This window comes from Bolinopsis microptera, chromosome 6 (genome assembly GCF_026151205.1).
Source record: "Bolinopsis microptera isolate Bmic1 chromosome 6, MBARI_Bmic_1.0, whole genome shotgun sequence".
NCBI classification, from domain to species: domain Eukaryota; kingdom Metazoa; phylum Ctenophora; class Tentaculata; order Lobata; family Bolinopsidae; genus Bolinopsis; species Bolinopsis microptera.
In genome coordinates, this window is record NC_087077.1 from 17,575,027 (window position 1) to 17,590,900 (window position 15,874).

Sequence of the window (15,874 nt, forward strand, 5' to 3'; positions counted from 1 at the left end):
GTGAAATTAATACTGCAGAAATGTCTGGGATTTGAGCATTGGTTACAAATGCTGCTAATGTTCTCAATTGATGTACTCTCGAGCATAATATGATCTCTTGTTTCAGCTAGTTCTAGTGTTAAGTTATGGTGACGACTTACGTCGCTCCGACTGGAAACTTAAATCACAAGATTGGACCCTTTCAAACTTGTTCTTGTCTGTAATTGAGGGTATAGCACAGGGACCATCTGGTCGCAGTTTTCTTGCAAATTATGTATAATAGCAGTGTTCCAAAATAACAGATTATGCTGTGGATTCTAGATAACAATGCAACAGATTATTACATTTGTGTTCTTGTGTATGCAATATGCTGTAGTAATGGGCATGTGTTGGGATTCTAAATTCAGTGACATAATATGCGACAGCCCAAGAACTATGCGAAAATGACATATTATGCGAAAAGTTGCAGATGGCAAATTATGCTATTATGGTTTGGTGGCTATGACGAAACAATGCTTATGCCGTGGCCATTATCGAGTTCAGTCTCCTGAATGTTGCAATCAGTGTTGTGACACAAATCATGACTTACAACATTCACTACCGTTTTCCTATTTATTTTCCTTTTTGACGGTCTGTGACTGGAACAAAAACTGATTATCGCGAGTATTTGCAATTTGCATCACGAAAAAAACGTTTCTTTGGAATGAGATTGCCTCACGATCGCGGAAATATTAACAAAACCACAAATAGATTACTATTGGCTTAGTTGTTAGATAATAGGCAAGCTGTTGGCCTGGAGACAGCTATCAAACGATTTCAAAAACCACAAAAAGCCGCAAAATAACATCAGCTGTTGCTAAAACAAAACTCTTAGGTGAGACTAGCCTCACGAACAAATGTTAAGGGCTCAGTTGACATTACTTCTCCCCATAAAATCTACAGTTCAAGAGGAGACGCCACAATTTCTCATCAACTCTACAACAAGATACAAGATACTGAATACCAAGCATTCCTCCACTCACAAACCCAAACATAGCCAACATTATATACAATAAATACATATCTTCTTATTCTTGGACTCTTTAATCTCTTTCCATACAATTGTACTGTATTAGTTTGAAAGGAAAATTAAGCCATTACTATATTCCATAAGGTCCTCTAGGCGTATTAGTAGTTAGTACGGTAGAGAGAACACATAGGAGATATATGAAGTTAGATTGTACTGCCGGTAAATGGCCTGTAATTGCCGGCTAATTGCTCGGTAATCGCTACATAACTGGAATAATTGCACACAGGTTAAATGATCCTCAAAGCATACAGCTGTGTATTTGTATTATAGAGCTCCTATAAGGAACTTGTAACATAGGATTAGGGCAACTTAGTGAAATAAAGCTCGTTTCAGTATGAGATTGGTTGATGAACTCCCACTAAATGTTAAGCGCAACACAAATACAGCCTGGTTTTGTCTCCCTCGCTGGTTGTCCGGCAGCCAACTTGCTGGTTGTCCGGCAGCCAAGTTAAGAGGTTGGACGTAATGTCTTGTTAGTTACTGAGCTCAATACTACGATATTCCACCAGGAAAATGAACGTCAGTGACTGTGGAGGATCTGGAAATCTGTATAGAATTTGTTGTTTGTAGCTCAGCTAATTGCCAAAAGTTCAAAGTATACGATTAAGTGAGTGGCACGTATTTCCTCGTGATTGGTAGGAGATCTCCAGGAATGGTATGAGATCTCACTCACTCTACCGCGGCAGTTTAAAAGCAAGTTCCGGGATGTTTTGACCGGCAACTCACAAGCACCTCGAACAAGGTCTGTGGTCTTTTGTTAACGGCAACAAATCAATTAATAGTGTGCAATGCAATCATCTCAGACAGACTTGTTAAGGACTGAATTAGACTTATTGAGACCTGGGCAGACTTATCAAGATAGGAGTAGACTTATTGAAGCAGCTGCAGACGCCTTGAACATGCAAAGCGCACTGAAATATGCTATGAATTCTAACAAATGAAACGGAAACTATTTGTTTTATCGCATTTAAATCGTCGTTCAAAAATGTTTAAAGAATCCATGTTGATGGCAACGCATGTTGTTATTTGTTCCGGAAATTTTATGAATGTCCATTGTCGAAATTTAAGATAATTTCTTCATCATTTCTTAAAGTATATCATTATTTGAATTTCATGATATTATTCGTTCGAGCACCAATGTCCAATAAGCGTTCAGTGGAATTGAAGCCGCTCTCAAAAAATACAAAATAGAAAACGTTGCATGAAATACCTATAAACACGTTCAAACATAGAACAAAAAGAAATGAAGAGGTCAGGAAAACCAACGGCAAAATTCTCCGTTTCGTAAACATATTTGTAATTCCAAAGGAGTCAACTGCCAGGGTGTACTTACCACCGTTTACACTTAACTCCGGTGCAATTTTCGTACGTGTTCCAAAAATAACTACTCTCAACGTCCCAAGTTTTGTTTTTAACGCCAGAAAGTGTGAGAACATGGGAAAACGGGAGAAAAAAAAAAAAAAGTTCTTGAAACAATTAAAAAAACGAAATGTTATGACTTGAAATTGGATAGAAATAGGATCTTATGACCATGCAAGAACTGTAAGGTAGAAATAGTCTTAACTTAAAATCTAATAACTTTTAACGTATCCCTTCCTATAACCCTCTCTCTATACCTCCCTCTCTCTCTCTCTCTCTCTCTCTCTCTCTCTCTCTCTCTCTCTCTGCACATCTAGAAATCTGGGTTGATGACAGCACGGCAGTGTTGACGGAGTTTAACCGGGTCTCACAAAAAACAAATATTAATACAACTACGAGCACTGGATAATATGCACTGGAGACAGAGAAATTGCCTGTCTTCCTTATCACGCCACACGTGACGTCATAGCTCAATATACTGTGACGTCACCACTTTTCCTAAGATACGTTCAGACATAGAACGATATGTTCATGTAATTATGTGTTAACAATGGATATTAGATCAGGCTAGTTTGTGGTAAGAAGAACAAGGCTGGAAGGCTGATAGAATAATACAAGTTTGATGAAATGTTGACTTATGACCACATGCAGGTAGATATATACTATCACTTGGAGAGGCCACAGTAAGAGAGGCAGAGAAATAGCGTTATTTAATATTTAGTGCGATAGTTATGCAAATACAGTGGAGAGAGAGAGAGAGAGGAATTGGCTCTTGGTTGATGATGGCATGGTGTGTGTGTGTGTGTGGGAGAGAGCTAATAAGAAAGTGTTGAACGGTTAGAAGGTTGAGCAGCTGAAGAAAGGTTCTATCAAGGTGTGAGCAGTTAGCGCGCTCTCAAGATCACCAAGTGTTTATCAGGTGGGAAAATAAAGTGGGAAAATGTTTAGTTTCTCGGAGGAACTGTGTCGAGGTTTTCCGAGGAAGTTGGTGAAGTGGTGAGGGGTTGTTTTTATTGATGAACGATGTCATCACGCCGTTGTTGAGGTCAGGTTTTACTATTTCAGTACTGGGGTAGTACTTAGTAGGCACTAGGCAGCTTTAGAATGATAATTTTGCATTATTATAAGTGTAGTATACGGTATTCAATTCCTGGGGGATTAAGGAGTAGCTGGCTGATTTGAACAGCAACCTGACTGCTTCATTATGAAAACATATTACTCTTATTCGTAACTTAATGCTAGGTAACATTACTTTTTGTAGAATAATCACATGAGAATACAGGCTGGGCTAATGGAATGTTTACTGAGCGCTGTGGGTGTTTTGCTGGGAGGGGAGGGGGGGGAAGAAGACTAACAAAACAGTGGGTGTGGGTGTTTTGCTGGGAGGGGAGGGGGGGGGGAAGAAGACTAACAAAACAGTGGGTGATCTAAGACGAAATTATTATCAGATCCTGAAGTAACTAAAATAATATGACATGATGTGACTTGATATCACTTGATATCACTTGACATAACCTGATATGGATCAAATGAAACCTGTATTGTGCATTTATACTATACTTCAACCTGACTGACACTGCTCAATTATATCTTACAAGCGATGACACGTGACTAGGTTTGGGTTAAAACCTTGTCCTACTTTAAAACACAGTTAGTTAAATACTTGTTTAAACCAAGAAGTACCTTCGTCAGATGTCACCATGCAATAATTATGGCCTGTATGATATGCGATATTTAGTAGTTGTGATTGTTTAAAGTTTTAGGCACAAGGTATTTCAGATGTACTCCCTCGGTAGTTCGTACTCCTCGTTAGTACTTTTATAGACGGACGGTACGTACTCAGACTCGACTCTCAGTGTGGTATAAGGAGAAAAACATTTTAATTGTAGATGTGACTATGATGCCCGGCCTGGGAACGTTAAGAAAAATTGGAAAGTAACAACACAATAGAAATGTCCAAGTGTCCACTATCCAACGCACCAAGAAAAGATGTTGCTACATCATAAGAATTCTGAGGCCTATTTCAATTAGAAGAGTTATGCTGACTATTTTCCCTCTCTCTACACAATAGTCAATAATTCTACCCACAAATAGTTAATAATCCTTTTACTCACCCGACAAATAACTTAGCAAAGAAATGGAAACAAAAGATAATCTCCACAAAAGATAATCTCCACACACTCACTGATCAAGTAATCCGTGTAGATCCCAAAGAGAAGCTAATTTCAGCTAATCTATTGTAATCTAATCGTCCTGATAATGACTTCCTAGAAATAGGGCTAGAAAACTACACTCGTTAAATGATCGGCCGTGTATTATCGAGGCCAGGAAAACTAGCTAATTCCAACAAATCCAACCCTTGTTAATACCAGAAATTGGGCTTGAAAAGTACACATAGTTTAAACGCTGGTGTAGAGCGCAAGAAAAGCAGCAGGCCGGTATGATGCCTGTCAGGTTGGTTAATAATCAGCCCAACTGCTCAGTAATTGCTCTTAATTGGGATAATGATCCAACATTTATATGTGTCCGATCCTACGGGGATAGCTGGCGCGTGTGTGTAAATTGTGTTGAGATCTGCGGGGAGGAGGAAGAGGAGGAGGAGGATTTAATTGTAATGGTCGTAATTTCGGAGGTATGCTATTATTATCACAGTATCGCACGCGAACAATGAATATTGTCTAATTTTTATATTTCATCGCGTTCTAATCAGTTTGATTCTTTGTTAATTGCGGAGATATGTTGGGTGGTTTAGGACTGAATAAACATTATACAAGATCATGTGCTAATTAAGGAAAGTAAGTCGAAAGCAAATTGGTGCTGGTTGCACTGAAATTGCACTACTATTCCCAAGTTGCACTGAAATTGCACCAGAATTCCCAAATTGTCGGATCATGAAAGAAGCCCGGTTCCTTGATCCACCTGTCACCTCAAATACTGCCGGTGGAATTTGAACTAGTTACAAAGAAATCTGCTGAACAAGTCTAAAAGTGTGTTTAAGCTCGGGTTTGTAGCAAGTATCACTCAGTTCTGAAGTCTAGACCTCGTATTACCTACGATTGCAGCCGGTTGTGCGGTTGTGCAAGGCGAGCTAAGTCCCGTCTTGGAGTGATGCTATACATTGTTTATAAGTATATTAATTAAATAATGTTATATGTTATAAGTATATTAATTAAATAATGTTATATGTTGCAAGATTAAGCAAGATAGACCCGGATAAAGTTCCAACTTTCCAAATATCTATCATAAAATATCTTAGGTAGTGAGGGAATCTTCTGGTTTTGTTCTCATGAGATGAGCATCAGTTTCTTCACTTCCGCAAACTCGGTCACTGTGACCACAACCCACAAAAGTCAAACATCATGGTTTACGGAATAAATCAAAAAAGACCATGGCCGTAGATCAGCTCGTGCGGAAAATGTGGCACAAAAAAGACATAAATATAGCACGGTTAAATGGGCAGCGGGTTGGATTGGGAAGCACTAGCAGTTGTAAACGATGGTATCTATAAATACAACAAATCTAATAAACCGGTAGCTACTAGTGCAGCGCAGACCATATGATATGCGACGTGCGTTGCCAAGGCAATTGATTGATCACGTGGAAGCTTGTGATTGATCATGTGACGCAATACTGATTTCCTGGTACCGGATTAAAACGAAACTAATTTAATCCTGTATTTAATTAAGCTGATTGAGTTATATTTCCTACTCCGAGTGGAGTCGGGCAGCTAAAGTACTGCTCGGCGCTATCGTGGTAGTGGTTGGAGTGACTGTGGCACTATATATCTTGTATTTGATTATTTGATTATCTATCTTGACTCTAATTGAAAGACAAATTTAGTGTAAGTATGTACGATAAGCAATATCCTAATAGATCATAAATAGTGTCGATATTATTCGTGATGCTTATAAGGAAGCAGGTGGATCACTTCTCCTCCAACCAAAACGCTGGTAATTGCAAAATTCAGTTACAGCAAAGTTAAGTTATGAGCATCATTATCTTATAATAAAGGTATGAAAGAAAAAGATTGATCGTTCAAATTAGGTTCGGAATTTTCAAACGACGCCAGCAATCGTCATCAGTATTTGGAGACTTTTTTCTCCACTCCAGCACAACATTAAGTTTTAATGACCCGTTTAAGCTGCAATTACAAAACTCGTTAATACAATAAAAGTGAACATCATTCGTCTATTACTAACCCTAAACCACGTACGCAAATGGCGTAAGGACTGACCGGCCTCGTTTTGTGTAACAATTTCATTTTACGAGAAAATTTTCACTGGGGATTGTGAGTTTACAAATAAGACTAAGAGCAGCAAGTTTACACTCATTAGGGCTGGAAAAGCGAGCGATATTTTGGAAGTAACGTAACACCAATAAGATTAAGGCTACCCATCATTGCAAAACTTATGAAAATTTGACGAAAATGTAATCAAAATAGCTCATCCGTCAAAGGTAAAAATAAATCATATTTACGAGTGTGTGAGTTTGGGTCAGGATTTTGTAGAACTGTCTCCGGGTGCAGGGTATTTTATAATAAGTACCATTAGTCTGGGGCGACAAATAATAAATACGAAGCCCCGGCAATGATAATACCGTTAACCAGCGTCTGGCCCGATAATAGGTACACTCTCACAGAGGTACCTCTATGAGTGGCATAGTCTGTGTGTATATAAATTATAAACCATATCAGACCCAGGCAGGGTCTCCGGATTATATATAAATCCAACAACAGCTAGTGATAATGGTATCCATAAACTTCTGGCGGTGATAATAAAACGACAAATTATAAAATTATGGCTCAAACGCTGCAGTAGTAGTAGTATTAGTGAGTGTTAGCTGGCAGAGCATCACGCGCCAAGCAGCAGGACAATAAAAGCAAATGTTGGCTGACAGGCGAGGGAAGCAGGCAGTAGAGCCAGTACAGAGCCAACTATACTCATTAATTACACAGCTGATAGAATACGAGCGAGCTAGCAGTATGATAGTATACCCCTTATACTATACTCTGAAGTATAGTTATAGTATATATATATATAGTATATATTATCATATATACCCCGGGTAGTAGTAGTAGTAGTATACGGGCTAATTACCCCACTAGTGAGTAATATCATGCGAGTTGGTTTATCGGTTATTAGTTTGAGGATTACAGTGGCGAGCATGAGGGATTACGTGCATGATATTAAGTGCATAATCATATTATTACTACGTGCAAATATCACTAATTACCATCATAATAGTTGCCTAATAGTTGCCTAATAGTTGCCTAATAGTCATAATATAATCTGTAATTATATGTGCATCACAGGCGAAAATTAGGAGGTTATTTTTTAAACGGTGAGGTCAGCTTTTCAAAGAATGACGAAATAGATTCAGACTTGAGAGGCTTCTACATTTTTGACATGATATACGTATGTAATACAACTGTTTTGCGTCACATCGTGCGTAGCAAGTAGTTGTAAAGTAATTAATGGTAAAATAAGCTTTAGAAGAAGATAGAAATAATAATAAGGGTGGTAAAATATATTCGTAGCATCCCCACTAAACTAAAGAAATAGATTAAAATATGACGCGATGTCCGTAGAGGTGGGTACCAACATACCAACTCTGATTTGGTATAACAACTAACTGGCTGATCACTCTCCGACGAACAAACACGCACAAGATCCACCGCTCTGTCTAGAGGTTAATGGCTGGATTCAGCCAACCAACAGCCAGCAGTTAACAACACAACCTCACTATGTTCGCAACATTTGCTGTGGGAGATTTAACGATAATCACTCTTCCACGACACGCTCTCCTCCACTCTTTTCCGGCCTCTTCATAAACACCCGATCACAACTATCCCTGAACCTTTATTAGCCAGAAAAGAGAACATGCGAATCGGGCTGTGTGCAGCGTCGCCCGCCACACAGCTTCATCCCCACTTCACCGGCTATTAGATTTGTAATTACATCGCTAATTAGGTAATTACATCGCTAATTAGGTAATTAGTGGAGATAATCACCTCCTCTCTTGGTCGCAGTCGCTGCTAAATCAGTCTCATCTCCTCTGTTAATTGTTATTCTATTTAAGAGTTCACTGTTCTGTTAAAAAGAGCAGAATAGATCATATGCGGTGTGACTACGATTTTCCTGAGCGTGTGTGAAGGAGGAAGAGTATTTTTATCTCCTGACCTTGCAAATGACCGTGCAAGTGTTTATATTTATAAAGGAGCAAATGACCGTGCGTTGTTTCTGCAGAATGGGAATTGCTCCTGATACCAGTCGGCAGGATGGCACCTCAAACACGCCCGGTGAACACGCTACAAAATACTTTATAAAGGAGCAGTCTCAATCTTTATAAACGCTACAAAATACAACCCAATCCGCTGGGAAAATATAGCAAAGGTAACTTTAACTTATACAACACTAATTCACAGTGAGCTGTTAAACTTTGTGTTTAGTACGCGATATAATTATAGGTGATTCCAGCAAAGCTGTGAACTGCCCTGATAATTCTATATAAGAAGTACGTAAACGCACGTCAAACTCTCTCGACACAGACGAACAGTAACATTCTCTCTCTCTAGCGAGACCTAGAGAGAGAATGTTGCAGCCTTCATTTGCATTACGCTAATGTCCCTGCTACTGATGACGACAGAAACGAGGTGTTAGGTCGTTAGTATCAAGTGTGTCAGCTGATCACGTGACCCGGAGTGTTCTCCCGGCCCCAGCCCTGATCACGTGACCCGGAGTGTTCACCCCGGCCCCAGCCCTGATCACGTGACCTGGAGTGTTCTCCCGGCCCCAGCCCTGATCACGTGACCTGGAGTGTTCACCCAGCCCCAGCCCTGATCACGTGACCCGGAGTGTTCTCCCCGGCCCCAGCCCTGATCACGTTACCCGGAGTGTTCTCCCCGGCCCCAGCCCTGATCACGTTACCCGGAGTGTTCTCCCCGGCCCCAGCCCTGATCACGTGACCCGGAGTGTTCTCCCCGGCCCCAGCCCTGATCACGTGACCCGGAGTGTTCTCCCGGCCCCAGCCCTGATCACGTGACCCGGAGTGTTCTCCCGGCCCCAGCCCTGATCACGTGACCCGGAGTGTTCTCCCCGGCCCCAGCCCTGATCACGTGACCCGGGTGTTCTCCCGGCCCCAGCCCTGATCACGTGACCCGGAGTGTTCACCCCGGCCCTGTCTTTCATGCCTCAATCTGGCGACTGTTCCAATATGATTACACCGTTTAAATACGCTATTGGTACAATATATATATGTACGCTATTGGTTGGGGGGGGGGGGGGGGGTATTGGTTTATCATTACCTGCCTACCATTATCATTTGGGCCACTTTTTAATGTGGCTAATATTTTATATTGTGATTTCAGTCCAAATTGAATTATTCATATTGAATTGGTAATTCACGAAAGTTGGTGTGCTTTAACATTTCTGTGTCAGTTTAAGGGTAATCCGATGCATAATTACAAAGTAGCCGCAGCTCCCTGTGGAATATACGAATTAACTACTCCATGTTTTTTTAAACCTTCAAACACAACAAAAATTTGTAAATCTATGCATAGTTTCCAAAATTCGCCAAAATACGATTTGACAAAATATTTTAAACTTGATAACATTACCAAACGATTTAATGTCAAATAATTTGAGGGTTTCTTAGGCAATATTTTTACTTATTTTTGACTGAAGCTGCGACGGTGACCTGTGACAGGCATAGATACAAACTTACAAAAGATATCCCTGTGTTAAGAACATGTCACACTGAGCAGGAACTGTTAATACTATCTTCTTCTAGCTCTACTCCTTCTTATTGATAGCTAGAAGTGGAAACCTTATCCTTAGCTCTAAACTTCAAAGTGAAACTCTATCATTTGACTTTTGGCAGCAGCCCACTATTCGATTATGTATTTGGTGAGCCGTATCTATGATTCTATCACCTCCCAAACAAGACGCAGTGTCCCCTGGCACCTACCATAAATAATATCACTAACAAACTACCAGATAAAAACACAGAAAAACTAAAACAACAGCACCGTCCCGCGCTCTCCCCAAATTTTCCAAAGAAAAAAGGAACTGCAATAAGTAAAGTGATAAATGCAGTACCTGAGCGGAGAGATAAATAATAACATTAGGCTATTTTATTAGTTGTCTCCCTCTCCCCTCTCTCTCTCTCTCTCTCTCTCTCTCTCTCTCTCTCTCTCTCTCTCTCTCTCTCTCTCTCTCTCTCTCTCTCTCTCTCTCTCTCTCTCTCTCTCTCTCTCTCTCTCTCTCTCTCTCTCTCTCTCTCTCTCTCTCTCTCTCTCTCTCTCTCTCTCTCTCTCTCTCTCTCTCTCTCCCCTCTCTCATGTGATGATAACTACACTAGCTCAACACTGGTAAACTGCCGACTTTGTACTCTAGTCTTCTACGGCCGGCAAGCAAAGCAAATTAGATTAGGTGCGCTGTTTGCACCTGTGTTATAGCTTTATAGAGAGGGGAGAGGAGGGAGAGAGAGAGAGAGGGGAGAGAGGAGGTAATTGGAGCCCGGACAATGCAAACAGGAAATAGTATTCTATTTGTAACTACTCCGCTGAATCAACCCGTACCGCCTCGATTGGCAGCCTGCAGTTACCTTAACGGAACTGTGTTAAAAGATTTAGTCCTCACTCCTCGCTTCTCGGCAGTGACATTCGCATTTTCTGGAACTAGCTGTGAGTAAAAAGTAAAAAACACTGGATGGAAAACATAAAATAAGTATAAGTTAAAAACGTTTGTTGCTCGAAATGACTAAACAAAGTTAATGCATTGTCAATTTTTAGGAGCCATGAAAATATCAACATCACAGCGGATTATTTAAAGTTCTAATTATACCCGGAACACACGCTTATTAATATTATGGAATCTTTTCACTGCAGGTAATTAACCCTAACCGCGGACAATATTCTCCAATCATATTAGACCCAAGCAAGGAGGAATTTGAATAATTTAAACACCCTGTATAGCTGCTGAGAGAGGCCATATAAAGAACGCAGACCCTGAGTATGCTTAGTACGAGATAAACTTTCCTCCTTTCTGAGAGAAGTTCATTAAAGTGTAGCCTGTACGGAGACAGAAATAGCTCCCCCTTATTCTTGGCTCTCTCCCAACTAATCTGTTTGCTGAGAACCTCAAGGTACTACCTCAGGGTACAGTTTTATTAATTTAGAGGCTGGTGTGGTCTGGTATTTTGCTATTTAAAAAAATACAGACGGCAGACCTGCCTAAAGCTTGCAAAATTCAATATCTCCTGGGAACAATTTAAATTCTTACTACAAATTCCACATCATCATTGAGCCATCATAGTCGGGAGGTGAACTATACTTTTCTTGAAACGTGACTGTGATTAACCAATCAGCTTCTAGCATCGATAAATTAAAGCCTATAGCCGCGTGTCAAAACAAATATGGTTCAACACCCCACTAGTTTCCAGAGTTACAACTAACACAGCTCTTAGTTTTAAGACTTATAACTAACGCTCACAGCTCTTAGTTTTAAGACTTACAACTCACGCTCACAGCTCTTAGTTTTAAGACTTATAACTAACACTCACAGCTCTTAGTTTTAAGACTTACAACTCACGCTCACAGCTCTTAGTTTTAAGACTTATAACTAACACTCACAGCTCTTAGTTTTAAGACTTATAACTAACACTCACAGCTCTTAGTTTTAAGACTTATAACTAACGCTCACAGCTCTTAGTTTTAAGACTTATAACTAACGCTCACAGCTCTTAGTTTTAAGACTTATAACTAACGCTCACAGCTCTTAGTTTTAAGACTTATAACTAACGCTCACAACTCTTAGTTTTAAGACTTACAACTCACGCTCACACCTCTTAGTTTTAAGACTTACAACTCACCCTCACAGCTCTTAGTTTTAAGACTTATAACTAACACTCACAGCTCTTAGTTTTAAGACTTATAACTAACACTCACAGCTCTTAGTTTTAACTTTTAAGACTTATAACTAACGCTCACAGCTCTTAGTTTTAAGACTTATAACTAACGCTCACAGCTCTTAGTTTTAAGACTTATAACTAACGCTCACAGCTCTTAGTTTTAAGACTTATAACTAACGCTCACAACTCTTAGTTTTAAGACTTACAACTCACGCTCACACCTCTTAGTTTTAAGACTTACAACTCACCCTCACAGCTCTTAGTTTTAAGACTTATAACTAACACTCACAGCTCTTAGTTTTAAGACTTATAACTAACACTCACAGCTCTTAGTTTTAAGACTTATAACTAACGCTCACAGCTCTTAGTTTTAAGACTTATAACTAACGCTCACAGCTCTTAGTTTTAAGACTTATAACTAACGCTCACAGCTCTTAGTTTTAAGACTTATAACTAACACTCACAGCTCTTAGTTTTAAGACTTACAACTAACGCTCACAGCTCTTAGTTTTAAGACTTACAACTAACGCTCACAGCTCTTAGTTTTAAGACTTATAACTAACGCTCACAGCTCTTAGTTTTAAGACTTATTACTAACTAACGCTCACAGCTCTCTAACTGCTAAGACACAAGACAACTTTCACACGTTAAATGTGAGACTAGCTTGCTGGAAATCCTTTCTTTAACTTCACCGGAGGCTAATTGCTTGCTAGTGAAACTGTTTAATAGACATTCCCAGGTGGATCACGTGACCAGCATCTCTTCTCTCATTGGTCTGCTGACTCATTCCCATCTTCCCATTGGTCATGTTCGGGAAATTGAACGAATATCATTTCCTCCTTCCAGGCTTTTTACCCGATCCGAAAGAGAGGCTTAAAATAGACCAAACACGATTTGTATGAAAATTTGGCCGAAAATCTGCCGTTGAGCGGATAATGTGATCTTGTGCTAATGAAGTTTGATGGAGATCTGGCAAGTCGTTTTAATTTACCTGGAATAGAACATAATTTGAATTATGGACTGTATAATCATTGACGCGTGAATACTTAATCATGGGTAGATTTGGGTAGTAGCCCAATTGAACGACGTTCCCATTGCCTCTATTACTGAGTATACTGCAAAATTAAAGGAATAGGAGTTATGAATTTCTCAGGATTTAAATAATTACTGCAATGCGGATAAAAATTTAATGCTAATTAAATTAACTTCACCACTAATTAAGTTTGTTAAAACATTTAAAGCAAATAAGTCGAAAATCACTTTAAACACCCGAAGATATCACTTCTATTATCAGTTTGTCATTGTAACATGGTCTCCTATTTCTAACGCACTATTTTTGCAGGGAAGTTTTGGGCTCAAGAAGAGTCTAGGAACAGTGGAGCGTGGAGTTTTGTTAATCCTCGAGTCAAGAATATTCTCGGGCACGAGGTAAATGTTCTCAAATGCTTCTCTTTCAAATACTCATTTCTGTATCAAAATTATCTCATAATTTGCTGCAATTTTAATTGTTAATAACGATTTTGTTAATCTGATTTCATTATTAAGTTTGTGCAATCGTTTTCGTCCAGAAAGTAGAGTAAAAATACCCTAAAAAATCAACCAATTGCCAACCTGAACTAACCTCCATTTCAGTTGGAGTACGCTGGGAGAAGTGAGTGCGCGGCTGCAGCAGTGGGTGTCTCCAAAGTACACGCTGTGGAGGTCAAGGAGATCCTGAACCAGGCCTTCTCCCATGTCCTATAATATTCTTGTATCTCACTACAAGGCTGTATCAAATCGATACCCGAATATCATGCATGTCCAATATCATGGACTTTTGAGGAATAATTATGGTAAAATGGAACTCTTAGATATTAATGAATTGATATATGAAGTGGTAATGATGTTTGGTTTTTATGAGAATATATGTAATTTTTAGGCAGTTGGAATAGTTTTTATAAATACAGCAACGTTTGGACAGGAACGTCACTCAAAAAACTCCTAATAACTCCAAAATTGTAGTTTGATTTTGATTAGCACCGTACTGTATTCATGGTATTTGAGGTATTTTATATTTATTTTTTGTGTAGACTGTTATAGCCGTAGAAAGTATATATACGTATATGTATATATAAATATTACGTTATTTATTAATATCAATATCATTATTTATACTGTGACCCTATATTAATTGGTATAGTACTCTTGAAACGGTGTGTTTTCTTTCTTTACGGTGGAGCACACTGCACATTGGTCGATAATGTTTACTGGGCGGCGCTCAGCCTGTCATTCCGCCGAATCTCTATATGTTTATGAACATTATAGCCTGGGGTCCCCAGGTAAAATAATGTGTAATGATGCGTTACAAGCCTTTAATTCTAATCAATACGCTTGAGTCCCCAAATACACTTCCCTATAAGTGGACGTATATATTGCATTGTGATCGACGATCGTAACATCGATTAAAAGTAATCCTTAGATGCTCATGATTGGGGCTCTTATTAATTCGCTCGCCCGAAAATTTCACGTGACTTCAGACTTTGGTTTTTATGGTTTTGCAGCCGTACAAAACGGTTTTACATAAACCCTAATCCCAACCCTAACTTAACCCTAACCATAACCCCGAAGCTTTACTATACCTGGGGACGTTATACCTCACGCTATCATGTTCATAAACATAGAGATTCGGCGGAATGACAGGTTGAGCGCGGCCCAGTAACCCGAAGCTATGTCCATAATTATAACCCTTACCACAACCCTAACCCTAACCCGAGCATTTTTACTTTGTAGTTGTAGCGCGATACACCACTGGGCCTCACCGAGCTAGGAAGGGTTGACATCGTGAATCAATTTTTTACCCTACGTCATGGGGGTGATTCGGAATCAGCGTCCAAAATAATACACCGATTCAAATCAATTTCATTAACCCAAAGGGCCTTTTTTCAAGAATTTTCTTAAAATTCGGGAGAGCGATTTAGTAGGAGCGCATGATCAATGATTGGAGTTGGACTGTTAGTGTTTCTTCCCACCACCGGGTCAAATTACCAGCAACTAGGTTTTTAATTTTTTGAGCAAGTTAACTTGTTCATGTCATTGCTTGCCTCACGTTTTAGGCTTACCTGAGGACCCCAGGCTATTATGTTCATTAATAGAGATTAGGCGGAATGACAGACTGAGCGCGGCCCAGTAAGTTTTCCCAGGAAACCTTTCTGGCTGGAGCCTAACTTTGAAAGTAAAAGAGATAGCGTCTTCCGGTTTTTTGCAAAATGTTCGTTTCGCAAAAATAACGTTTCCCCCCCAGGGGGGAAATTGAAAACAACGTAGATTTTGAATTATCGCGAAAAGTCATATTTTAGGCCTTATAAAACTGCGTAGCTTTAACTTTGCAGATTGTTGTTCTCTGATTGGCTAATCGTATCACGTGGTACGCGGTACAATTGCATTCTTGGAATATTTGAAGCGTGCAAATGCAATGAACTAGCGAGCGCGCGCGGAGTTCAACATGCTGTGAAAAGGCGATCACCGTGTAGTAATATCGCTAGCCATGTAAGGATTGCTGGGTATGAGATAGCCGAGAAG

At 39.6% G+C, this 15,874-nt stretch overlaps 1 protein-coding gene across 1 annotated transcript in view; it reads left to right on the forward strand.

Moving 5' to 3' along the window:
- The window catches only part of LOC134816253 (probable 2-oxoglutarate dehydrogenase E1 component DHKTD1 homolog, mitochondrial), a 90,984-nt gene extending 76,481 nt beyond the window's left edge, over positions 1-14,503 (forward strand). The window contains exons 21-22 of the mRNA XM_063825011.1: positions 13,659-13,744; positions 13,949-14,503. Coding sequence (XP_063681081.1) covers positions 13,659-13,744; positions 13,949-14,059 — 197 coding nt within the window. The 3' untranslated portion in view covers positions 14,060-14,503. The remainder of the gene's footprint in view (positions 1-13,658; positions 13,745-13,948) is intronic.
- Positions 14,504-15,874: the final 1,371 nt, after the last annotated feature.